Source organism: Lontra canadensis, unplaced genomic scaffold (assembly GCF_010015895.1).
Source record: "Lontra canadensis isolate GAN:19392208 unplaced genomic scaffold, GSC_riverotter_1.0 scaffold153, whole genome shotgun sequence".
Classification (NCBI taxonomy): Eukaryota; Metazoa; Chordata; class Mammalia; order Carnivora; family Mustelidae; genus Lontra; species Lontra canadensis.
Window position 1 is genome coordinate 2,363,660 of NW_022631147.1, and position 26,857 is coordinate 2,390,516.

The following is a 26,857-nucleotide window of genomic DNA, read 5'->3' on the forward strand; positions in this document are numbered from 1 at the left end:
GAGTCCGACGCTTAAAAGACTGAGCCACACTGGGGCCCCAAAAGAGCATTTTTCAGAAATAAAATTTCAGGGGTCGCCTGGGTGGCTCAGTTGTTAAGTGACTGCCTTCAGTTCAGGTCCCGGGATCAAGCCCCGCATGGAGCTCCCTACTCAGTGGGGAGCCTGCTTCTCCCTCTCCCATTACCCCACTCTCGCTGTATCTCTCTCTCTGTTAAATAAATTAATAAAATCTGAAAGAAAGAAAAAGAGTGGGTTAAGAAAAGAAAAAAGAAAAGAAAAGGAGAGAGAGAGGGAGGGAGGGAGGAAGGAAAGGAGAAAATTTATGGGGGCGCCTGGGTAGCTCAACTGGTTAAGCGTCTGCCTTCAGTTCAGGTCATGATCCCAGAGTCCTGGGATCGAGTCCTGAATCTGGTTCCCTGCTCAGCGGGGAGTCTGTTTCTCCCTCTGTCCCCTCCTCACTCATGCTTTCTCTCTCTCTCAAATAAAAAACATCTTAAAAAAAATATAAAATAAAAAAAATAAAATTTCTGTATGGACATAGTGAACTATTAAAAGCCAATTAGGGTTGCATGGGTGTTTCAGCTGACTCAGCACCCAACTCTTGATTTCGGCTGGGGTGGAGAGCCCAGGGTCATGGGATTGAGCCCTTGGGCTCCCCACTCAGCAGAAGTCTGCTGCAAATTCTCTCTCCCTCGCCCTCTGCCAATCCCCCACTTGCATACACACACTCTCTCTCTAAAAATAAATAAATCTTAAAAAAAAAAAATGCTCAAAAATCAACCTCTAATTTTAGGTGTCTATCAGAATAACCTAACCCCTAGAAGTGTTATTAATTAAATCCTAACAGCCTGGTTAAGAAGTCATTTAAGGCTTTACAATCTGGGAAGTTTATGGGCACAAAGATTTAAAGCATATACTGCATGAGACATTTGGCTGAAAGAAATCTCAGCCCCTCCCCACCAAGGAATCCCTCCAGCATTTTTCTCTTCATGGGGGAATGGACTAATCAAACAATGGTTAAGCAAAGAGGAATGGATTATGAGGGCTGGTCTGCTCTAAGAGAATGAAACTAAAGAAAGTCAACTTGTAAAGAGCATTACTAGCCATCTGTAAAAGTAACCCACTGTCAAAATCTGGAAACTGGTAAAGGAGGAGTTTTACCACCACATACAACTCCAATCAAGGATGTAGGGAAGTCGAAATACACGAAAAACTGATACAAATTGTACTGTCCCTTAAGTATTCCCATCCCCTTAGTAAGTCATCATAGGCAAAAAAGGTAAATTACAATCAACAATGTTACAAACCACTAATAACTTAGATTCTAAGTTCGACCTCTCTGATTACCATCCGGCTCCCCACAGCGATTTCCCAGGGAGAGATGAGTGTCTTACTGCAGTTCTCAGGTCAGCTCACCTATCAGTATCAGGTTTTGGAAGGGCCTATCTGCCCACTTCAACCTAACTGCCTCTAAGGATTCTGAAAATATTAGGATTCTAGTCCTGGAAAGTAGTAAACTGAAACCTGATTAAGATGTCAACATCGGGCGCCTGGGTAGCTCAGTCGTTAAGTGTCTGCCTTCGGCTCAGGTCATGTTCCCAGAGTCCTGGGATCAACTGGGATCAACTCCCTGCTCCATGGGAAACCTGCTTGTCCCTCTCCCACTCCCTCTGCTTGTGTTCCCTCTCTCACTGTGTCTCTCTCTCTGTCAAATAAATAAATAAATAAAAGAAACAAACAGAAATGCATTACATAAAATTAAAAAAAAAAATGTCAACATCAAAGTCTTGTCTCCCTAGTCCTGCCTAATTTGAATAGTCAGCTGTCCTCCCTCGAAGACAAATATTTCATCTCTCTTTAGCCACAACACCAGAACTCTACTTCAGGATTGATGGATCAGAATTTAAATGTTAGTATATTATTTCTTCTAGTAACTTTTAAATAAGTTGTGAAGTTTAAAGAAGTGTTAATAAAGATCTGTTCTGTGTTAGGCATTATACTAGTCACTTTACTTAGATTATCTAATTCTGTATAAGCTTCAGGTTATGTTTTTTCCATTTTATAGGAAACAGAAGGTTAGAAGGGGCTAAAAAAAAAAATCTGCCCACCAAACAGCTGATACCAGGAAACAGAAATTCAAATTTCACAGGGATTCCAAAGCTTGTGCTCTTAAACCTAGAAAACATCAGGGAAGGCAAGGCAAAAAGATAAATAGCAGAAAAAAGGAACTAAATTTGGTAGTAAAATAGCCTACCAATTTCATTTTTACCCTGGTTTTCTTTTTTCCCCTTCCTTCTATCATTTGTCAATATCCCTTTCTGTCCAACTGTTTGACAACTTCCCTAACATAATTTCCTACTCTGTGGATAAAACTAGAAATAAAATGTTTTAAAATAGCAAAACCCTTTAAAGTATGTGTGGCCCTGATGTATACATAACCCTGTCTGCTGTATCAGTCTGCTTCCCCACCCCTCCAGACCTCTTACTGTATCTGCTCTGCTGTAAAGTACTTGATGGCGAGGAGTTAGACTTGGCAAAGGCCTAAGGAAATAAGCATCTTTAGGATGCTGAGATCACACAATGTTTATTTTCACACAATTCTCATTATAAATTAAAAAAATAAAAGCTCAGCTATACGCTGAACTCAAGCTGCATGCTCCAGAAGACTTGGGACCTCACATGCGTTCCAGAAAGAGGTCAGAACGCCAACGGCTCCACTGCTTAAGAGGCCACGCACCCTGCCTTCAGTTCCTCACACCACATTTCTCATCTTTCAGGCCCTTACAATCTGGGTTTCTGCCTTCATTAATCCCATGAAAGCGCTCTGACAAAGTCAGAAATGACACCCATTGCCGAATCTCTTTGCTCTTCCTACGCTGATTCTTAGAAGCTTTATATGCCATTTTAGATTATCATTTTGTTCAAGTATTCTGTTCCCTTGTTCCCTTAGCTGCTGCTTCTCCTGACATGACTACTTTTCCCTCATGTTTCCTTAGCAATTTCTTATTTCCTGTCTATTAAATATACTGCATTCTTGGGACACCTGGCTGGCTCCACTGGTAGAGCATGCAACTCTTGATCGTGGGGTTGGGAGTTCAAGCCCCATGCTGGGGGAATAGCATACTTAATTTAAAAAAAAAATACCTATGTATGTGTGTATACACTTACAGACATACACGCTTCTCAGTTTGTTTACTTGGCCCTGTAATCTGACATCCACAACTTTGGTGATCTCATCCATACCCACAGCTCTACCTGGGACCTGTGTGCTGTCCATATAAGAGGTTCCAACCTTTCTGGGGCACTTGGCTGGCTCAGCCGGTGGAGCGTGTGACTCCTGATCTCAAGGTGATGCATTTGAATGCCACACTGGATGTAGAGATTACTGAAATATAAATTTTTTTAAATATTTTTTATTTATTTGTGTGTGTATGAGAGAGAGTGAGCACAAGCAGGGGAACAGCGGGTAGAGGGAGAAGCAGGCTCCCTGCTGAGCAAAAAGCCTGATGTCACCAGTTCGTCTTTTGTAACACAAATCTAAGCCTAAAGCAGTATTTCTTAGTGTGGCTCTCAGACCACCAAATCAAAGTTACTCTGGGCTGCGTATATAAGCTGATTCCTGACTGGAACATAAAATTCTCTGGAAATAGGGTTGGGAATCCCCATTTTAACAAGGTCTTCCAGGTAATTTTTATGCTCATTAAAATTACAGAGCCGGCCAAAGGGTAAGTTCCATATTCTTTTTAAGGTTCACGCTCAAGAAGCTATAGCACAGATACACCGTCTTGTCTCCATCCAGTTAGACGCAGACCACTATGGAGCCCAGCAGGATATAAGCCAAGTGTAAATGTATGTGAAGTGCAAAAACTTATGAAGGCAATCCAGCTAAATTATAAAATTGTAAAATTATAAATTATGAAATTATAAAATGAAAACAGAACAGTGAAAACTAAAAGATTATGCTAGTACTGAAAGAGAATTTTGTGACAATTTCAGAAATAACCAGACAAACTCTCTGGCTAAGGGTCTACAAAATTTGGGGAAGATATGTGTAATATGACCTGAAACTGCTGCTTTGTGTTTCAAAGTTATAAAATGTAAACCTCTTCCCCCAACCCATCTCTTAAAGAAAACAGTGGATAACTGTGTTTTGGGTTTTGGGGTCTTTTTGTGAGAGGGGGAGGGAGAGAGAGAGAGGGTGGGGAGGGAGAGAAGGAGAGGGAGCCCAACGTGGGGCTCAACCTCACAATCCCGAGATCATGACCTGAGCTGAAATGAAGAGTGAGACACTTAACTGACTGAGCCATCCAGGTACCCCCTGGTATTATAACTATATTTTGAAAAATGATTTGAAGTTAGCTCTTTTCCAATTACAAAATGTGTTCATTCCATACAACTGTGCTTTCTCTCTATATCCTCTAGCTCAAAATTTGAAAATCACTGTGTATAAGAGGTTATTCAAGTATAAAATAATCATGTGAATATTCTAGAGGGCAAAAAAAGTTAAGAAGCACTAGTACTGAAGAGTGGAAAATACAGAGAAGTAGAAAAAAAAAACAAAATAAACACCCAATTTTTTTTTTTTTTTTTTTAACCAGAACTCCTACTTAGCCTACTAGGATATTAAGTTTCACAAAGGCAAGGACTCCATTTTATTATATCTCTAGTAATTAGAATCATGCTTGCCATTAAGTAAATAACTGATCTAAATTTTAGATATTAAGTTTCCTATTCATGACACCTAAAATTTCCTTCTAAAAGCCAAACTTGTAGTTCTTTACATTTAAAAGGATTTAGGGCACCTGCGTGGCTCAGCCAGTTAAGCATCTGCCTTCAGCTCAGGTCATGATCCCAGAGTCCTGGGATCGAGCTCCTTATGTGGCTCCCTGGTCTGTAGGGAGTGTGCTTCTCCCTCTGCCTGCCTCCCCCATCCCTGCTCTTGTGTTTTCTCCCTCCCTCTCTCTATCTCCCTTGCAAAATTATATAAATAAAATCTTTAAAAAGTAAAATTTTTATAAAATAAAAAAAATTATTTTTTATGTATTTTAAAAATATTTTTATTTATTTTTCAGAGAGAGAGAGAGAGTGTGTGCGTGCCCACAAGCAGGGAGAGCTTCAGGCAGAGGGAAAAGCAGGCTCCCTGTTAAGCAGGGAGCCCGATGTGGGACTCTATCCCAGGGCTCTGGGATCCTGACCTGAGCCCGATGTGGGACTCTATCCCAGGGTCCTGGGATCCTGACCTGAGCTGAAGGCAGATGCTTAACCCACTGAGCCACCCAGGCATCCCCCCAAAAAATTTTTTAAAAGGATATAAAGCAGGGGTGCCTGGGTGGCTCAGTGGGTTAAAGCCTCTGCCTTCAGCTCAGGTCAGGATCCCAGGGTTCTGGGATCGAGACCAGCATCGGGCTCTCTGCTCAGCAGGGAGCCCGATTCCCATCCTCTCTCTGTGCCTGCCTCTCTGCCTACTTGTGATCTCTGTCGAATAAATAAATAAAATTTAAAAAAAAAAAGGACATAAAGCAGCTTACAAGAGTATATTTAATAAAAATTTGGGTTTTTTTAAAAAAGATTTTATTTATTTATTTGAGAGAGAGTGCATGTGTGGGTGTGCACAAGCTGGGGGATGGGCAGAAGGAGAGGGAGAAGCAGACTCCCTGCTAAGCAGGGAGCCCCATGCAGGGCTAGATCCCAGATCCCGGGATTATGACCTGAACTGAAGGCAGATGCTTAACTGACTAGCCACACAGATCACCCCAATAAAAATTTTAAATTAAATTTTTTTTAAAAGATTTTATTTATTTATTTCACATACAGAAATCTCAAGTAGGCAGAGAGGCAGGCAGAGAGAGAGGAGGAAGCAGGCTCCCCGCCAAGCAGAGCAGAGAGCCCGATGAGGGGCTCGATCCCAGGACCCCAAGATCATGACCTGAGCCTAAGGGAGAGGCTTTAACCCACTGAGCCACCCAGGCACCCCTAAATTAAATTTTTTAAGAGCTAAAAAAAAACAGGGCTCCTGGCTGGCTCAGCCAGTAGAATATGCAACTCTTAACCTTGGTGTCTAAAGTTCAAGTCCCACATTGGACATAAATCTTACTTTTAAAAAAGTTAGAAAAATAATAAAATATAGGGGCACCTGGATGGGTCAGTTGGTTAAGCATCTGCCTTCAGCTCAGGTCATGATCCCAGGGGCTTGGGATCGAGTTCCACATCGGGCTCCCTGCTCCACAGGGAGCCTGCTTCTCTCTCTGCCCCTCCCCTCTGCTTGTGCGTGCTTTCTTAAATAAATCTTTAAAAAAAATAATAAAAAAATACAATAAAATGAAATATAACTATGTAGGTGAAAAAATCAGGTCAAGGGCACCTGAATGGCTCAGCTGGTAGAGCATGCAACTTGATCTCAGGGTTATAAGTCTGAGTCCCACCCAGACTGGATATAGATATTATTCAAAAATAAAAGCAAAAAAAAATTTCTGAAGATTTTATTTATTTATTTGACAGAAAGCAAGAGAGCACAAGCAGGGGAAGCAGCAGAGGGAGAGGGAGAAGCAGGGTCACTGCTGAGGAAGGAGCCCAATCCAGGACCCTGGGATCATGACCTAAGCCAAAGGCAGATGCTTAAGCAACTGAGCCACCCAGGTGCCCCTAAAAATAAAATCTTTAAAAAATTTTTTTTAAAAAGAAAAAATCAGGGGTGCTTGGCTGGCTGGCTCAGTTAGTTGTCTGCCTGCCTTCAGCTCAGGTCATGATCTTGGGGTCCTGGGATCGAGTCCTGCGATAGTCTCCCTGCTCAGTGTGGAGTCTGCTTCTCCCTCTTCCCCTGCCCCTCCCCTCCGCCTGTGCTCTGACAAAAAAAATTTTAAATCTTTAAAAAAAAAAAAAAAAAAGAAAAGAAAAAGAAAAAATCAGGTCAAACAATAAGGACAAGAAAAAATAATGATTTTAATTTGAAGTGAAGTCAGATCTACTAAAACACTGGGATGCTTACTTTGGGTTATAAAACCTGTTTGCAGGCACCTGGGTGGCTCAGTTGGTTAAGCAACTGCCTCCAGCACAGGTCCCAGAGTTGCGGGATCAAGTCCCACATCCTCCTCCCAGCTCCATGGGGAGTCTGCTTCTCCCTCTGACCTTCTCCCCTCTCATGCTCTCTCTTACTCTCTCTCTCAAATAAAGAAAATCTTTAAAAAAAACAAAACCTTTTGCCATCTGAGACAAGTATACCATTAGAGAATATAATATCAAAAGCATTTCTATAGTACATTAGAGATGACATTTCTCAGGATCTTTTCCACTTTTAATAATCACTAATCTTCAAAAAAGGCAGCATAAAAATAGATAAAGCAAATGCAAAACCTATTAACTGGTCAAATGATAACACTAAACAATATGTACTATAACCGGTGGGGTTTATCCTGAGAAATGCTGCTGAGATGTTTAAGTTACAGGTCTCTAAACTCTTGAATTGTACAAACAACATCTACCCAGTAGTTGTCACAGTTGTCATTTTTGACTCTGGGCATTTATCAAAAATGCAATAGCAACTTATGGTCCAGGGACTTTCTGAGCAAAGGCACCAAGAGGCCAGGAGAGAATTTCAACTATCGAGACCTATTAAAAGACCTATGTAAAAGAAGGGTTACCACCTGGAGGAGATGAGGTGGGGAAAGGGAAGTAACACTTCTTAAATAAACACCATATGACAGTGTTAAGCTAGAGGAATTAAATGCGTTCTCGCATTCAATCCTCATAAGAGCTGTGTTTCAATTAGGCCAAGAAACTGACATTTGTTGGCATAAACCTTTAAGGATCTGATTCTTAAAACTGTGCATATAATACTTGTGTAAAAATAATTTTTTTTTTAAGTAGGCTCCATGCCCAGCATGGAGCCCAAAAATAAATTTGATTTTTAAATAATTATAACACTATAAAAAAAAGAAACAAAAAACCCAGGCCTCTGAACCAAGTATCATAATTAATAATATCAAAGAGGAAACTGAGGGTCAGAAACAATAATTTACTCAAACTAACATGGCAAAGCTGAAAGATTACCCGAGGGAGGAGGAAGGGGCAAAGGAAAAGGAAGAGAGAATCCCAAGCAGGTTCCATGCCCAGTGCAGAGTCCCCCATGGGGCTTGATTTCATGATCCTGAGATCATGACCTGACCTGAAATTAAGAGTCAGATGCTTAACTGACTGAGCCACCGAGGCACTCCAAAGCTGAAACACTCTTAAGCCCAAGTTCTTCTCCAGAAAGGTGGTTATTATTCTAAGTGCAACTTATAAACTATGTCAATCAATCAGGTTGCTAAAGAAATCTGAATCCCGTGGAAGGAAATCAACCACTGATTACTGAAACTCAACATTTTAGGGAAGACCTAGGTAACGGTCCTGAGATATTTTGTAGTCAACATTTCCACAAAAAGCTGTCCAGTCCTCCTTTTGTATTTTATAAAGGATGAACTACTCATTCCCATGTGGGAAGATAACTTAGCAACAGATTTCCTATTTTCCCACATTGCTAGAATTTGTATTTATTTATTTATTTATTTATTTTTAAAAGATTTTTATTTATAGGACGCCTGGATGGCTCAGTTGGTTGAGCGTCTGCCTTCTGCTCAGATCATGATCTCTGGGTCCTGGGATCAAGTCCCGTACTGGGCTCCCTGTTAAGCAGGGAGTCTGCTTCTCCCTCTGCCTGCTGCTCCCCCTGCTTGTGTGCACTCTCTCTCTCTGACAGATAAATAAAAACTTAAAAAAAATTTTTTTTTATTTGAGAGACTCTGCAAGCATAAACTGGGGGTGGGTAGAGAGAGAAGCAGACTCCCCACTGAGCAGGGAACCTAACGGGGCTGGATTCCAGGATCCTGAGATCAAAGCATTCCAATATGAAGTATTATGAATTATGATAATAAGTGATCTCTGTTGTCCTGAATTTCAGGCCTTTACTTTCCATCCTGACAGACATTTACAAGTGGAGGCTTCTCGGCCTCTTAAAGAATGTCCAACTTAGGAGTCTTTCCTCCTAACTTCCCATTTCTTTAACAGAACCACCATTCTCCTAGTTAGTCAGGTCCGAAATTCAGTATTTAGCACGGGACTTGGAAGAGAAGTCAATCATTAGTCAATGTGTGGAAAGTCTCTCTGCAAAATGTGTCAACACTGATACACCAAGTTCATTCTCGCTGCTGCCACTCCAGATTTATCTCTTAAGAATTGACAGCTTAGGGGCACCTGGGTGGCTTAGTGGGTTAAGCCTCTGCCTTCTGCTCAGGTCATGATCTCAGGGTCCTGGGATGGAGCCCCACATCGGGCTCTCTGCTCAGCAGGGAGCCTGCTTCCTCCTCTCTCTTTCTGCCTGCCTCTCTGCCTACTTGTGATCTCTCTATCAAACAAATAAAATCTTTAAAAAAAAAAAAAATTGACAGCTTATAATATTAGTGTTTCTTTAATTTTCTAAGGAAATGGTATGCTTCCCATTTATTAGTTTTTTTTTTACTTTTTTTTTTTTTAAGATTTTATTTATTTATTTGACAGAGATCATAAGTAGGCAGAGAGGCAGGCAGAGAGAGAGGAGGAAGCAGGCTCCCTGCTGAGCAGAGAGCCCGATGCGGGGCTCGATCCCAGGACCCTGGGATCATGACCTGAGCCGAAGGCAGAGGCTTTAACCCACTGAGCCACGCAGACACCCCCATTTATGAGTTTTATACTTCTAATTTTATAGCTTTTTCATATAGGTCTTATTTATGAACATTTATTCATAATAATTTAATCACTTTTGTAACCATTATAAAAGAATCTATTTTTAATTCTACATGCTAATTGGTTATTATTGGTATCCAGAAAAACTTAATTTCTGTATAGTCTCTTTGTTGCCAGTCACCATTTTGGGTTTTTTTTTCCAAAGATTTTATTTATGTATTTGACAGAGAGAGAGAGAGAGAGAGAGAGAGAGCGCACAAGCAGGGGGAGCAGCAGGCAGAGGGAAAGGGAGAAGCAGGCTTCCCACTGAGCAAGGAGTCCAATGTGGAACTCAATCCCAGGATCCTGGGGTCATGATCTGAGCCAAAGGCAGATGCTTAACCAGCTGAGCCATGCAAGCGCCCCACCAGTCACCATTTTGAACTAATTACTAGTTCTGTTTTTCAGATGTTGTATCTTATCTGTGGGAAATCGTATCTGCAAAAAATCAAAAAATAATTCTTTATTCCTTTGCAATTTGTATATAATTCTTATTTCTCCATCTTAAAGGAATCTAGGGCCTCCACTATAACAATGAAGAACAGTGAAAACAGCAGGCATCCTGGTTGGTTCCTAAAATATAATTCAAATGCCTTTATGTGAACACAACGTTTTTTTAACTAAGCTCCACACCCAATTGGGGCTCAAGCTCACAACCCCGAGACCAAGAGTTGCATGTTCTAGCCACTGAGCCAGCCAGGCTAATGTGAATACCTTCAAACTTTCTCAAATAAATGGTATGTTTCTGTAGGTTTCTGTCTTCTTCCTTAGAAGACAACACTTCCCAAATGGTTCTTCTGTGTCTAACCTCTTCCCTCTTAAATTCAGCCTACATACTCATACCATGAACCCTATTTATGGTAATTCTTATAAAATAAAAACTTCAATAGTTTTTTACTGAAAACAGGTGAAGCTCTTTAGCCTTGCACTCATGGCCCTATCTTAATTCTGTCCTACCTTTCTAATTTTATTAGTCCCTATAACCCTCACATACTATATTGTCCACCCACCATTTGCTATTTGACTTAGAAGAGTCTATATGCTCTGTTGGATCAAAGGGTCCTTGAAGACATGGCAATGTCTTATTCACTTTGTTTTTTTTTTTTTTTTTAAGATTTTATTTATTTATCTGACAGAGGCAGACACAGCAAGAGAGGGAACACAGGCAAGTGAAGTGGGAGAGGAAGAAGCAGGCTTCCTGCCAAGCAGGGAGCCCCATGTGGGGCTCGATCCCAGGACCCCGGGATCAGGACCTGAGCCGAAGGCAGACGCTTAATGACTGAGCATCCAGGAGCCTTCTTCTTTTTTTTTTTAACCTTCTTAAAAAAGATTACTTATTAGAGAGAAAGAGAACAACAGAGCACTCGTGCACATGTGCATGGTGGTAGGGCAGAGGGAGAGACAGAGAATTCCAAGACTTCTAGCTAAGGGCAGAGCCCAACTTAGGACTCAATCTCATGACCCTGAAAACCATGGACTGAGCCAAAATCAAGAGTTGGACGCTCAAACGACTGAGCCACCCAGGTGCCCTTCACTTTGTATTTATTACAATACCTAATATAATGATTTGCCAACCAAATGTTTTCTCTCTAAAAATCATTCAACTCCTTAATTAGCTCATGCTAACTAGTGAATTCTCTGTAATAGGTAAGTGAATAAACATTTTATAATCTTATAATAGGGGCAAATTACTCACTGTAATAAGATCATCTCTTGCTCTGAGGACTTTGAGCCTTGCTTGATTCATCAAATTAGACATCTGACTGCAAAAGGTATGGAAAAATAGTTATCAGTAGAGCATAAGAAAAAAAACTGCAGAGAAAGGAATATACAGCTTCCTTTGTATGTACAAATACTTCCCTTTGTATATACCCTAGAGAACCCCACTGAAATACATGTAGTGGATTCTACCAACTTATTTTCGAAGTATTTATTGAGAGCTTACCAAGTGGCAAGCACTTTCATATCAGTTATTGCAACTTTCTTTCAAAAATCCTGCGATGCTTCCATTTTCATAAATTAAGAAAAAGAAATTACTCAACTTGCTCAAGGTCATACAAGTATGTTAAGTGGTCCAATTAACACTTGAGCCCATACCTGCCTGACTCCAAAGCACCTGCTCTGTCCTCTTGTCCCACTGACTTTTTAAAGCTTCCTTACCTAATACTGTGACCAGAATCTACTTACATTTTCTTCTGCTGCTCAATCTGCTTTTCTTTCTTCTCGTAGTATTCCATAATCTTCAGTCTTTGGGTTTGCACAAGACGACCTTTCTCAATGTTGAACTCTTCCTCGGCCTATCAAGGAAACAACTGTTAATTCATTACACCAGATTTTTGAGTTTTATTTTAAGCAGCTGGTAACCAGCAGCACTGTATTCCATATCAAAAATAGTAAGCTTATTTGACTTGTCTTCAAAATTTCTAATTTACTCAAAAGGGGTAACCAGTGATTTTCATCATAAATGATGAACAAGAAAACCAAAAATCTGATCTAGGATAATAGTACCCAGGGGCGCCTGGCTGGCTTAGTTGGTAGAGCATACCACTCTCGATCATGAGTTTAAGCCCCAAGCTGGGTGTGGAGCTTACTTAAAAAAAAATAAAAAAATAAAAAAGCTAATAGTACCCTGTCACAGAGTTACAAAGGATATATTTAAATAGAAGATTCTGTATGTGAAAAAAATCATTACAGGGGCGCCTGGGTGGCTCAGTGGGTTAAGCCGCTGCCTTCGGCTCAGGTCATGATCTCAGGGTCCTGGGATCGAGTCCCGCATCGGGCTCTCTGCTCAGCAAGGAGCCTGCTTCCCTCTCTCTCTGCCTGCCTCTCTGTCTACTTGTGATCTCTCTCTGTCAAATCAATAAATAAAATCTTTAAAAAAAAAAAAAATCATTACAAATCCTAGAGACGCCTGAGTGGCTCAGTCATTAAGCATCTGCCTTCTGCTCAGGTTATGATCCCAGTGGGGGTCCCTGCTCTGTGAGGAGCCTGCTTCCCCTTCTCCCACTCCCCCTGCTTGTGTTCCCTCTCTTGCCATGTCTCTCTCTGTCAAATAAATAAAATCTTAAAAAAAAAAAGTAAAAAATCATTATGTATTCTAAATTTAATCCATCTGACTACAGAATTTAGAGTTTAGAAGATCTGGTACTGCCTTAAAAAATATGGTCAAGTAATCTCAGTCTTAGTGCACCCTTATGAAGTAAAAGAATTACAATAGTATTCTTCGGGTGCCTGGGTTGGCTAAGTGTCTCGCTCTTGCTTTCAGTTCAGGTCATGATCTCAGGGTTGTAAGACTGAGTCCCATGTTGGGCTCTAGGCTGGGCGTACAGTCGGCTTGGGATTCTGTCTCTCCTTCTGCCTCTCCCACCCCACTTCCCTTTAAAAATATATAAGTAAATCAGTATTCTTTCCTCATAGGACAAATAAGTAAGATAAATCTAACAGTCCTTTTAAAAATTTAAGTTATATAAATGTAAGTTGTTTATGTATAAATTATTGAACAGTTACTCTTTAATTTTTTTAATTTTTTAATTTTTTTCTATTTTACTGGGAATACAAAGCAGTATTACCGTTTCAGTGCATTAAATAAACAAATGTGGTGATAGAGTAAGAAAACAATACTGACCTGAATACTGAGAGTTAAGTTCTGAGGGTCGGGTAGGGGAGAACCACATTACTCAGCTACCAGAGGGTTTGGGCTTTAACTCAATGGCTGGAAGGAGTGCCAGTCCTGGTCAACCATCCATGAATCTTTTTTTTTTTTTTAAAGTAGCTCTATGTTCATCATGAGGCAGGAACTCATGACCCTGAGATCAACAGTCACACGCTCTACTGACTGAGCCAGCCAGCCAGGCACCCCCATCCATGAATCTTTATCACAGCAAACTGGAATCTCCAATTTTTCAAACTAATTGTAGGAAGAGAGAATAACTCATGCTGATGTATAAATGATCTGGATGGCTACCAAAGTGTCCTCCATTCATAAGTTGTCAAAATCTTCAGAGTGACTGTTGGAGCAAGGAGCCTTTCATGTGTTCCCAGTTATACAGTGTGCAGAAGCGAGTAAGCATTAGTCCTGCTAGAGCCCCTCGCACTGCCCCTTGAACACTACCTGCACATACATATAACATGCCTGTCACGGTGCCAGCTGTTACTGTGTTAAAAAGTCATCTTCTGCAACTCTTGTTTTCTCGATGATGGCACCAAATGTGCTACAGAAAAAGCCAGAAAACCTAGAGTATTAGCCCAAAGTGCCCCCTGACTAGTCACCATGTTCAAAATCCTTAATACTCTGCCAGAATTCAGTAAGGATGGCTTTTACTTTATATAAATATAAATGAAGGTTAAACATCCAACATTTTGGGGCACTCAGTAAGAAAAATTCTTATTATTAAATATATTAAAATCTTATTAAATATAAATATACTAAACATAGACTTTGACTGACAACCTAGAATATACTTTACAAAGAAGTTTACATTAAACAAAATACCATTTTAATAGACAAACTAGCTTACAACGAAGTTTGTTGTTTTTTGTTTAAGATTTTATTTATTTGACAGAGAGAGTGAGAGACAGCCAGAGAGGGAACACAAGCAGGGGGAGTGGGAGAGGGAGAAGCAGGCTTTCCACAGAGCAAGGAGCTCGATGCGGGGTTTGACCCCAGCTGGGATCATGACCTGAGCTGAAGGCAGACACTTAATGACTGAGCCACCCAGGCACCCCTACGACTAATTTTGTGTTTGTTTTTTTTTTTTAAGATTTTATTTATTTATCTGAGGGAGAGAGTGAGAGAGAGAGAGCATGAGAGGGGAGAAAGTCAGAGGGAGAAGCAGACTCATGGAGCTGGGAGCCTGATGTGGGACTCGATCCCAGAACTCCAGATCATGACCTGAACCTAAGGCAGTCACTTAGCCAGCTGAGCCACCAGGTGCCCTAAGTTTTTTGGAGGGAGAATATACTTAGGATAGCAAATATACTTAGGAGAGCAAAGTGTGAAATATTGTAGAATTAAAGGGAAATACTCAAAGAGAAGGAAAAGGCCATTTAACTAGAAGATGCAGAGAAAAGCATACTGTGTCTGCTCCCAGACTAGAACTAAGCAGCCAGAGTGAACACTCAGCACACTCTCAAAGAAGCACAGTTCTGCCTTGCACCAGCAGCAGGCACCACCAGAAGAGTGACCAAAGGCCACTGGATGAAGACAACAGGACAGCCCTCTGCCAGTAGTGTAACACCATCACAGGAATGGTCTATCTGGACAGCTGACTACTGCTGGAAGAGTGGTTATTTTTTTAAAAAGGTGATCTTGGGGCACCTGGGTGGCTCAGTGGGTTAAGCCGCTGCCTTCGGCTCAGGTCATGATCTCAGGGTCCTGGGATCGAGTCCCGCATTGGGCTCTCTGCTCAGCAGGGAGCCTGCTTCCCTCTCTCTCTCTGCCTGCCTCTCTGCCTACTTGTGATCTCTCTCTGTCAAATAAATAAATAAAATCTTTAAAATAAATAAATAAATAAATAAATAAATAAATAAATAAAAAGGTGATCTTACCAGTGTATCAGATGTATATGGTTTTTAAGTAGTATGAAATGATTTTGGAAAGTTAGCTAGAGTGGTGCACTTGAATGTTTAATGGCTGGCACTGGTACTCGAAATTTCACATTCTAAAAGAAATGCCTGGGGTGACTCAAGTCAGTTAAGCATCTGACGACTTTGGCTCAGGTCATGATCTTAGGGTCCTGGCATCAAGCCCCACATTGGGCTCTCTGCTTGGCAGGGAGTCTGCTTCTCCCTCTCCCTCTGTATCTCCCCTTTTGGTGGTCTCTCTCTCAAATAAATAAATGAAAAGAAATGCCTAACAACTTTTTCTATACCTATTATGGGAAATAAAGATGATTGTGTTGTACTAGATAAGACTTTTTTTTTTATTTACTTAGTGGCCAGAAAGAGTGAGAGAGAATGAGAGAGAGCACAAGCAGGGGGAGTGGCAGACAGAGGGAGAAGACTCCCCCGAGTAGGGAGCCTGATGCAGGGCTCGATTCCAGGATGCTGGGATCATGACCTGAGCCCAAAGCAGACGCTTAATCGACTAAGCCCCTCAAGTATCCCAAGATAACATATTTCTTTCTTTCTTTTTTTTTTTTTTAAAGATTTTATTTATTGATTTGACAGACAGATATTACAAAGGGGCAGAGAGGCAGGCAGAGAGAGAGGAAGGGAAGCAGGCTCCCCGCTGAGCAGAGAGCCAGATGCGGGACTCGATCCCAGGACCCTGGGATCATGACCTGAGCCGAAGGCAGAGGCTTTAACCCACTGAGCCACCAAGGCGCCCCCAAGATAACATATTTCAAACAGTAATGCATTTATCAACTGAAATAGAATTTCTACATTTTCCCCAGAGGGAAACAGGGATCTGGTCATACAAGAAACCAAAGTGCTCCTACGACCACCAAACAAAATAAAACAATACTCTATCAGCTGTTATATAGTAGTGGTAGACAAAATAGTCTTTTCTTCCTTAAGTGACACTTTTTTTTTAGGATTTTCTTTTTAAATAATCTTTATGCCGGAGCTCAGGAGCACTGTGAATGGGGGCATGCCGTGCCAGAGCTCTCAGAGTTCTTGGGGGCAAATGTTGATCGTAATGATGACTGCGCTCATTTCCATAACCCCGGCAGCCTCTGTCTGAGCTGCCAGAATGCCTGGGACCTGCTCCTGGGGGACCACCGTGTGCCTGACGGCTCCTCTGGATGCAGCACAAAGAGAGAAGCTTGAAAGCAATGTCACTCCTGCAGCACCTGCCAGGACACAGGACCCTACTCCCACACCTCATGAGACACCAACCTCATTCTGTCCCACTTGGCACCGGCAGCACCACCTGCTTCCCAGGACACCATCTTCAAGACAACCGTGGCTTGTCAGCACAGGTTTGGTTTTTTTTTTTTTAATTTACGTATATATTTTTAAGGATTTTATTCACTTGAGAGAGTGAGCACACACAAGCAGGGGGAGAGGAAGAAGCAGGCTCCCCTCTGAGCAGGGAACCCGCTGATGTGGGGCTCGATTCCAGGACCCCGAGACCACAACCTGAGCCAAAAGCAGACACTCAGCCACCCAGGTGCCCCCCTCAGTGTAGGTTTTTAAAAATGACTTTTCTCTCTTTTCCTTGTCTTCTGAGGTCATTGAGGGAACTATGAAGTTCTTGCTTCCATACTCTCACCTGATGGCCTTTATTTTTATTAAAAAACAAAACAAAACAAAAAAAAAACTTAAGCTACAAAGGCTTTTGGATGCCATTAACAGATTATAACTCAGGTATCAGCCTAACTAGGAAGTGCTGAGCTAGGGATCTCTGCAAGTACCAGCTGTGTGATCCCAGGCCAGTCGTTTAGCTTCATAGTTCTTTAGTTTGTTTTAAAACAAAAGTATTTGTCTACTGAAAGAAAGAGAGGAAGAAAGGAAGGAAGGAGAGGGAGGTTAGGGAGAGAGGAAATCTCTACACCCAACATGGGGCTCAAACTCCCAAACCTGAGAACAAAAGTTGCATACTTTTACCGACTGAGCCAGCCAGGCACCCCCTTAAATGATAAATTACTTAAACAGTTCAAAATTTCACAGAATTTTAGTCCTAGAATACCAAACACACACAATTTTAAGGCTGTACTGATAAATAACAAATATAACTACAGTAGAATGAATAAAAAAGATAATAAAGGGGCGCCTAGGAGCACCTGGGTAGCTCAGTAATTAAGTGTTTGCCTTCGGCTCAGGTCATGATGCCAGGATCCTGGGATCGAGCCCCACATCAGGTTCCATGCTCTGCGGGAGGCCTGCTTTCCCTCTCCCACTCCCCCTGCTTATGGTCCCTCTCTCACGGTCTCTATCAAATAAATGAAATCTTAAAAAAAAATAAAAATAAAAAAACAAAGGGGCGCCTGGGTGGCTCACAGTCAGTCCGCATTCAGCTGAGTCATGATCTCAGGGCCCTGGGATGGAGCCCCGCAGCAGGCTCCCTGCTTAGCAGGGATTCTGCTTCTCCCTCCCCATCTGCCTCTCCCCCTCTCACTCTCTCAAATAAAGAAATATTGAAAGAAACAAAGAAAGAAAGAAAGAGAGAAAGGAAGGAAGGAAGGGAGGGAGAAAGAAACAAAGTTGAGTTAAAAAAGAAAGATAATGAAAATAATGCATTAAACAATATATTCTGGCCCATTATGATTATACCTAGGGAAAAGAACAACTTGATATACTGTGTATAAACAAAGTAAACTGGAAATATTTATAAAATTTCAAAATGCAGACCAAGTATCACCTTTGTAATGGACAGGGGCTTTCATTTTATACCTTATACACTTCCAAACTTTTTTTTTTTTGGCAACAAGCACAGATTAATTAAAAAGAAAAATAACAACATAAAAATACTATAACCTCCCCTAATCAAATATGATAATTAGCCACAGATGCTAAATGTCTGGATTCCACATTCCATGAGAAAATTTATCCATTACTTTCTACTCCCTACCATAAAATTTCAGGACATTTATTGGCAATCAGAATGTTTAGAAAGGAAAATTTATATATTTATTTAATTCATTTATTTTCTAAGTTTATTGAGCGATAGTACAAAGTTCCCAAAGAGGGAGGTGACCCAAGAAGGTTGCCCAGGAAAATTTATTTTTAACATTAAAGACACGACACATTCTTAGCAGTCCTATGCTATGTGTTGTTACGCAATTTTACTAATTACTGCTTAGCAAAGCCACACTATGAAATTTTGAGAACTTTCTAAATCTAGAAAATGGAATCTCACCTTTGCATCAATTTCCTCTGCTTTTTCATTGGCTTCTTGTTCAATAAAAGCCATCATATGCTTAATCTAGAAGGAAGAAGGAAAGGTTATTTTATTTCTAACTATAACAAAAAAATACATATAACTTTTCTGATTAATTTAACAATCAATTGCTTATTGAATGCATGTTATGTGCCAGGCATTCTGTACAAAGACAAATGAGATATACAAGATAATATCTTAAAGTACAAATTCGCTCTAGAAATGGACCAGACACAATATTCAATATCAGAGAACATTATCCTACTCTCGAGGAATGTGGAGTCTATGGGGGAGGGAGGACTGAATATATATCCTCCTTTTCCTCATACTCCTTTCAGCCCGAATCTTCTTTTCCTCTTCTCCATCTATAATTAAACGAATCTATATTTACCTTTTAAACTTTCTTTTAAGATTTTTAAGTTTTTATTTTTAAGTAATCTCTACACACAACATGGAGCTCAAACTCACAAGTCCAAGATCAAGAGTCGCACGCTCTACAGAGTCAGCCAGGAGCTCTACACTTTTCAACTTTCTTACCTCCTACTCTCACCATACTTCAATCTGACTTCTACCCCCTCCACTTCACTGGAATTACTCTCATAAAATGGCAATAATCTCCTAGCCCTTAAATCTTGGCCTTAATCAATCTTTCAGCATCTCTTGATATGCTGGTCAACACTCCTTTTTTTTTTTTTTAAGATTTTATTTATTTGACAGAAAGAGAGACAGACAGATCACAAGTAGAGCAGCAGGCAGAGAGAAAAGGAGAAGCAGGCTCCCCGCCAAGCAGAGAGCCCGATGCGGGGCTCGATCCCAGGACCCTGAGATCATGACCCGAGCCAAAGGCAGAGGCTTTAACTCACTGAGCCACCCAGGCGCCCCCAACCCTCCCTTCTTGAACAAGAACAATCTCTTCCCTTTGCTTCCAGGACTTCCTTGTCCTCCTTCCAGACCACCCTCTTCTTCCTCTGCCTCCTGGACTGCTCTTTTTTAGACAGCCTACTCACAGCAACCTAAATCCAACACACTCAGTAATGAACCGCTAAGGGCGCCTGGTGGCTCCGTTGTTAGGCGTCTGCCTTGGGCTCAGGTCAAGAGCACCACACCGGGCTCCATGCTTGGTGGGAAGCCTGTGTCTCCCTCTCCAACTCCCCCTGCTTGCGTTCTCTTTCTCACATTCTGTCAAATAAATAACATCTTTATAAAAAAAATAAACCATGAACTGCTAATCACTTCCCCTCTGCCCACTTTTATTTCTAGCTTGAGGATTAGTACCAACATCTGACTTTGACCCTTCCTTGTACCTCAATCCTCCCACCCAATCAACCACCAAGTGCTATCAATTCTCTCCTGAGAGAGTTCTTTAATTTGTCCACATTTCTCCACCTTCATAGCCACTATCCTAGTCTCCTAGTCTTTGCTACCACCATCTCTCAACTAAATTATTACAACAGCTTCCAAATGTGTCTCCCTGCCCTCAGCCTTGTTTCCTTTCTAATCAACTCTACACTACAACCAGAAAGATCCTTTAAAATGCCTGTTTCAGGGGCACTTGGGTGGCTCAGTTGGTTAAGCAACTGCCTTCGGCTCAGGTCATGATTCTGGAGTCCCAGAATCGAGTCCCACATCGGGCACCCTGCTCAGCGGGGAGTCTACTTCTCCCTCTGACCTCTCCCCTCTCATGGTCTCTTTCTATCTCAAATAAATAAATAAAATCTTTAAAAAAATAAAATAAAATGCCTGTTTCAGGGGCGCCTGTGTGGCTCAGTGGGTTAAGCCTCTGCCTTCGGCTCAGGTCAAGATCTCGGGGTCCTGGGATCGAGCCGCATCGGGCTCTCTGCTTGGTAGGGAGCCTGCTTCCTCCTCTCTCTCTGCCTGCCTCTCTACTTGTGATCTCTCTCTCTCTGTCAAATAAATAAAATGAATAAAATCTTTAAAAAAAAAAAATGCCTGTTTCAGGAGTCTGGGGGGCGCTCAGTCTGTTAAGCATCTGCCTTTGGCCCAGGTCATGATCCCAAAGTCCTGCGATGGGAGTCCTGCATTGGGCTTCCTTCTCAGCAGGGAATCTGTTTCCCCCTCTCCCTTTGCCCCTATCTGCTGCTCATGCATTCTCTCTCTCTCTCATATAAATAAAATCTTCAAAAAAATAAAAACAAAAATGCCTGTTTCATCATGTATCACCCCCCCCCCCACTTTATGATAAAGCGCAAAGATTTTAGAAGGTACGTGATCTGGTCAATGCTCACCTTGCCAACATCATATGAAACATTATCTTCACCATTTGCCACTCTTCAGACTCTTGGTTCCTGTCTACTAAACTTATTTCAGTTTTTCTGTTCCTTGAGTTCACCACTCTCTTCCTCATTTCCAAGATTTCAAACATGCTGCTCCTTCCACTTGGAGTACTCTTCTCCCTCCCTTCACCTGGCTAACTTCTTGGGATTCAGCTTGCTTAACTGTCACCTCCTTTGGAAAATCTCTTCTGAACTTCTCACCAATGTGCACCTAGGGTACCCTGCACTTCCTCTTCCTAAACTTTTTTTTTTTTTTTTAAGATTTAATTTATTTTATTTGACTATAAGGCAAGGTAGTTGTTAAAAGGCTTCTCTGGTTACAATCAGAGAATAAAGTCCACTGAAGTCTTCTGGGGCCTAGGGACAGTGATCCTGTCTCATAAATGAAGTGGTTTTTTTTTTGTTTTTAGACCAGCAAATGAAGTACGACCTTTAGTGGAAGATGTAAAATACACCCATGTGAATATACAAATACTATAGCTAATCAAACTCTCTGGTTGTTTCATTTCATAAGGGCTCTATCTGAAAGAAATGACAAATTTAAAAAAAGGAAGATGATTTTTAAAAATACCAATAATCTCTAGGTTATTCATCACTTTTTTTTTTTTAAAGATTTTATTTATTTATTTGACAAACAGATCACAAGTAGGCAGAGAGGCAGGCAGAAAGAGAGAGGGAAGCAGGCTCCCCGCTGAGCAAAGAGCCCGATGCAGGGCTCGATCCCAGGACCCTGGGATCATGACCTGAGCCAAAGGCAGAGGCTTTAACCCACTGAGCCACCCAGGCGCCCCAATCATCACTACTTTTATTTTATTAAAAAAAAAAAAATACTTTATTTGGGGCGCCAAATAAAGGTCCTGGGATCGAGCCCTGCATCGGGCTCTTTGCTCAGTGGGGAGCCTGCTTCCTCCTCTCTCTGCCTACTTGCCTACTACTGTCTGTCAAATAAATAAATAAATAAATAAATCTTTAAAAAAAAAAAAAAAGACTTTATTTGAGAGAGAAAGAGTGCACATGAAGGGGTAGGGGGCAGAGGGAAAGAGAGAATCTCAAGCTGACTCTGAGCTGAGCTTGTAGCCCTAAGCAGGGCTCTATCTCACGACCCTGAGATGATGACTTGAGCCAAAATCAAGAGTCAGATGCTTAACTGAGTGAACCACCCAGGAGTCCCTAATTCACTGTGTTTATTAATTCTCCCACTTAAGGTAAGCTTCATGAGTACTGAGATCTTATTTTTTTTTAAAGATTTTATTTATTTGACAGAGAGAGATCACAAGTAGGCAGAGAGGCAGGCAGAGAGAGGGGGGGAAGCAGGCTCCCTGCTGAGCAGAGAGCCCGATGTGGGGCTCAATCCCAGAACCCTGAGATCACGACTGGAGCCGAAAGCAGAGAGGCCTAACTTACTGAGCTACCCAGGCGCCCCTGAGATCTTATTTTTTACATCACCATAACATCAGAACATGGAACGACTGCCCCTAAAGGGGGTGTTCAATAAACATTTGTGAATGAATGACAACCTGTTGGTATTTTAAGCCTCCTGAGATAGTCCGAGTACTTTCTAGAGTTTAACAATCTGGAAACAATTCCCACTTCTCCACATACTACAAAGATATCATAAATCTAATGTACACACAGGTGTACAAAATTGAGTTAGGATGTGTTTTAAAATAATGTGAACATACTTAACACTACTGAACTGCACAGTTAAAAATGGTTAAGATGAGTAAGTTTTGTTATGTGTTTTATACATTTTTCTTTTAAAGGGCATTGATAGGGGTAGCTCAATCAGTTAAGTGTCAGCCTTTGGGTCAGGTGGGATAAACCCTGCATGGGGGGGGGGCGGTTTCCTACTCAGCGGGGTGTCTGCTTCTCCCTCTTCCACTCCCCTTCCTTGTGCTCTCTATCAAATGAATAAATAAAATCTTAAATAAAATAAAAAGGGCATTGATGGAGTGCCTTGGTGGCTCAGTTGGTTAAGTGTCTGCCTTCCGCTCAGGTCATAATCCCAAGGTCTTGGGAGGAGCCTCGTGTCTGCTCAGCAGGGAGTCCACTTCTCCCTCTCCCTCTGCCCCCACCCCAACTTGTGCTCTCTCACATGCATATACTCTCTAGTAAGTATTTTTAAAAATAAAAAAACATTAATAATAAAACCTCGTGGCATCAAAGTCTTAAAAAAAAAACCAATATGGTTTGAAAGAGATTTCTTTTTTGTCAAAATTCTTAGCAACTACCCTATGCTTGAGGACCCAAAATAATTATGATAATCAAAATCTACTTCATAGGTAATACAATACTTATGAAATCTCAGGCCTTGAAATATTTGGGGTACCTAATCCAGAGGCATCTTGTATAGAAAATCACTGTGACCTTGCTAAAAGGATTAGCATCCCCCCCCCCCAATTGTGTGTGTGTGTTCATGGTAAGGAACGGTATCTCCAGGAGCACCTGGGTGGCTCAGTTGGTTAAGCAACCGCCTCCAGCTCAGGTCATGATCCTGGAGTCCGGAGATCAAGTCCCCCATCAGCCTCCCAGCTCCATGGGGAGTCTGGTTCTCCCTCTGACCTTCTCCCCTCTCATGTGCGCACGCGCACGCTCTTTCTCTCTAATAAATAAATTTAAAAAAAAAAAGTATCTTTGGAACATTAAAAAAAAAAAAAAAGGAATGGTATCTCCACAAGTTCAGTGTGAAGCCTTACTGAACTCAGTTTGGAATTTTAAAAATAAATACAGTAATCAAAACAGGTGTTTATAAATGCTACAAGGCACACTGGGCCTGTACAGGTGAACACTGATTCAAACCTGCATTATCTGCCTTTATCACTCGGGCTGAACCCTCTACTACTGGATTTGACTAGATCAGCACAGCCTAAAGCAAAACAGTCATTTTAACCCAGGTCAGAGAAGCCTGTTTACAGTCAACATGATCATGTTCCGTCTTCAAGAGTTCCAATAAGAAAAACAGTTAACTCTTCAGGACATTTAATTCCAACCCTAAGGCAGAAAAATCTGGCCTTTAAAAGATACTTTTCATCTTCCTGCTAATCCTACTGGATTTTAAGTTTTTTGAAATCAGATTCCTTCAAATACTGGATAAAGTAAATAACCATACTCCCCAGACAAAAAGGCAAATATACATAAATATTTTAATACAATGGGAAGAAGTCAAGGAATCCACAATTTATAAGCACTTATGCCCTTTCGGAGCTTATGTGTAGTGTAGATGGGCAGAGACCACAGATTCCTTCATCTTTCAATTTTATAGAACGAAAAAATGGTTTTGGTTTAGATTCCAAGGAAATACACCACTTTATATTTTTCCTGGGGAAGCCCTATTCTTCAATATATTGTAACAAAGGGGTAAGAGGGATGATGAAGGAACGAGCAGAAAAAGAGAATCAGCACTTTAACTGTGACTACTAGAAGATGTGGAGGACACTGTACTTTTTCCACTGCACCAAGTTTTTCCTATAGTAAAAATCAGAAGCAGCGGTGATAAACATAAAAGCCCCATTGTTTTGTAAGACTACTGTAAGATTTCTTAATCTTCTCCATAGATGCTATTTTTGTCACACGATTTCCCCTCTGTGATCATTAGCACAAGACCACTGATGAACAAACACTCCACTTTTCTTATGCACATCAGATTAAGAATAAAATGCCAACTCATTTTCTTTCTTTTTTTTAAGATTTTATTTATTTATTTGACACAGAGAGAGATCACAAGTAGGCAGAGAGGCAGGCAGAGAAAGAGGGGAAAGCAGGCTCCCTGCTGAGCAGAGAGCCGGATGAGATGGGGGGCTCCATCCCAGGACCCTGAGATCATGACCTGAGCCAAAAGCAGAGGTTTAACCCACTCAACCACCCAGGCACCCCGCCAACTCATTCTCTAGGAAATAGAAATATCCAGGGAAAAAAACATTTCATTGCTCATTTAAGAAGATTCATAAGCCAGTGAGCGAGCTTTAGTCAGAGAATTTTCCTAGTACTTCAAAAAGAAATAGACTTAGTTCTCTAAACTACGTAAAGATTCCTTCTCTGAAAAATCTATTGGCAATATAACTACTCAACTCAAAGACCCTAGTTTCAGAGTATCTGTGGCAGGGCAAATGGAAACCACTTTTTCCCATGTTTGTTACAGGCCTATCAATGCCAATATATTATCCTGGGAGTCTTTTGAGTTCTAACTTTATTAATGACTACAGCTTGAAGGTATGGCACATTAAACAAAAAACAAAGAAACAAAAACCCCAAAGCTCCCCAGGACTGATACACTTGCAAAAATGATGTAGGTCTACGCTTTCCGTATTTTTTTCCATTAACCTTGACTTTCTTTATGCCAAACACTGGCGCTGCGGTTCATAAATGTACGAAAGATATTCTGATTATTAATATACATTAACGTACACACTAGTGAGAGACCAACCATTACAATTCCCTCCAAAATGAAGATTAACAATGAATTCAATGAATGACCTCAAAACAACATTGAAAGCAACTCTCTCCCGTCAGCATTCTCTATCGTACTGTAAACCCTTCCCTCAAGGTTAAAAAAAAAAAAACAGGTGAAAACAAGGTTCCCAATCCTTGCACTCGTTTTGCATCTCAACCCTATTTTCAATTCTCAGCTCTAACAACCACAGCTAGTACCCTGAGAAAATAGGGAACGCCGAAGTGCGAACCAAAAAGCCAGCACATTCATGGCAGCGGCGCACAAAACCCCAGTGAAGACAGAGGAGCTGTGGGTCAAATCCCTCCCCTGCAGAGAGCCCACTAAGCCCCCTCCTCGGGTATCTGGGCCTCCGTAGGCCTGCGTCCTCCCTGAGCCGCCAGGTTCCAGTTCGCCACCCCCGGACCCGCGCTACGAGTTCGCCAGACCCAACCGCAAGTCCTCACCTGCTTTTGCACGTCAGCATCGCTGAGAGCCATAACGAAAGCTGGGCTAGGCCGGAGGCCCCACTGGCTCTTGCTTACGCTGGAAGGGGGTAGCGGAACGAAGAGGAAGAAAGAAAATGCAGTGGGGCTGCTTCCTTCGCTTTATAACTCCGACTTCCGGTTCCTGTCAGGTGACTGCGCAGCCCAGCCATGTGAGCTTTCTCAGCCAGTGGGAAGAGAACGAGTCCGGGGAAGTCCCGGCCTGAACCCGCCCGGTGTCCGGGAGCCGGCTCTGGCGGCCTGTTCCCAGCACAGTTCCAATCCGTTTCACAGCTGGCTCGTGATATCTGAGTTGTTTTCCTCAGCGACGTATTCCTCAGTAGGAGTGAAGGTTCGGGAATTCAAGCGTCTGAAATTAGCCGAATTCTGTGTATTTTTCTAGCCTTAGAGCCCTTGCATATTTTTAAAAATTTAATTATTTACTTCCAAATCAATTTTTTTTTTTTTTTGCTTTCCTGGCCTTAATGGAAACAAATTCACCAATATTTTATTTATTAAGAGATTTTATTTTTAGAACAGTTACAGGTTTACAGAAAAATTAAGCAGATAGAGCAGAGAGTTTTCATGTATCTTTCTCCCCGGCACACACAGATTCCCGTATCATTAATATATTCGTATGGGACATTTGTTAAAATTAAATAATATTGATAATTAAATAAACAATATTGACTCAAGTCCATAATTAGTCAAGCTTCCTTAGTTTTAACCTAATGCTCATCTTCTTTTCCAGGATTCCATCTAGGATACTGCGTTTTGTTTAATTGTCATGTCCCCTAAATTTCCTGGGTGTGACAGTTACTCAACCTTTCCTTTTTTAAAAATTAGTTAATTAATTTGTCAGAGCGCCCACAAGCAGGGAGAGCAGCAGAGCAGAGCAGGCAGCAGGCACAGGGAGAAGCAGGCTCCCCGCTGAGCAAGGAGCCCCAAGCCAGACTGGATCCCAGGACTCTGGGATCATGACCTGAGCTGAAGGCAGATGCTTAATGGACTGAGCAACCCAGGCGTCAGGGTACATGTATTTTTATTGCCAACTTTTTATTTTGAAGAAATTTCAAAGATAATGAGCTGTAAG

At 41.4% G+C, this 26,857-nt stretch overlaps 1 protein-coding gene and 1 non-coding gene across 2 annotated transcripts in view; both read right to left on the reverse strand.

The window, feature by feature from the left end:
- Positions 1-25,868, reverse strand: part of ATP6V1E1 (ATPase H+ transporting V1 subunit E1) — a 37,464-nt gene extending 11,596 nt beyond the window's left edge. The window contains exons 1-4 of the mRNA XM_032844400.1: positions 25,747-25,868; positions 18,539-18,604; positions 11,923-12,032; positions 11,432-11,498 (exon numbers count right to left, since the gene is read on the reverse strand). Coding sequence (XP_032700291.1) covers positions 11,432-11,498; positions 11,923-12,032; positions 18,539-18,604; positions 25,747-25,779 — 276 coding nt within the window. The 5' untranslated portion in view covers positions 25,780-25,868. The remainder of the gene's footprint in view (positions 1-11,431; positions 11,499-11,922; positions 12,033-18,538; positions 18,605-25,746) is intronic.
- On the reverse strand, positions 14,811-15,014 carry LOC116859312. Its single transcript, XR_004381129.1, has one exon. It is a non-coding gene; the product is annotated as a small nucleolar RNA SNORA74 (small nucleolar RNA).
- Positions 25,869-26,857: the final 989 nt, after the last annotated feature.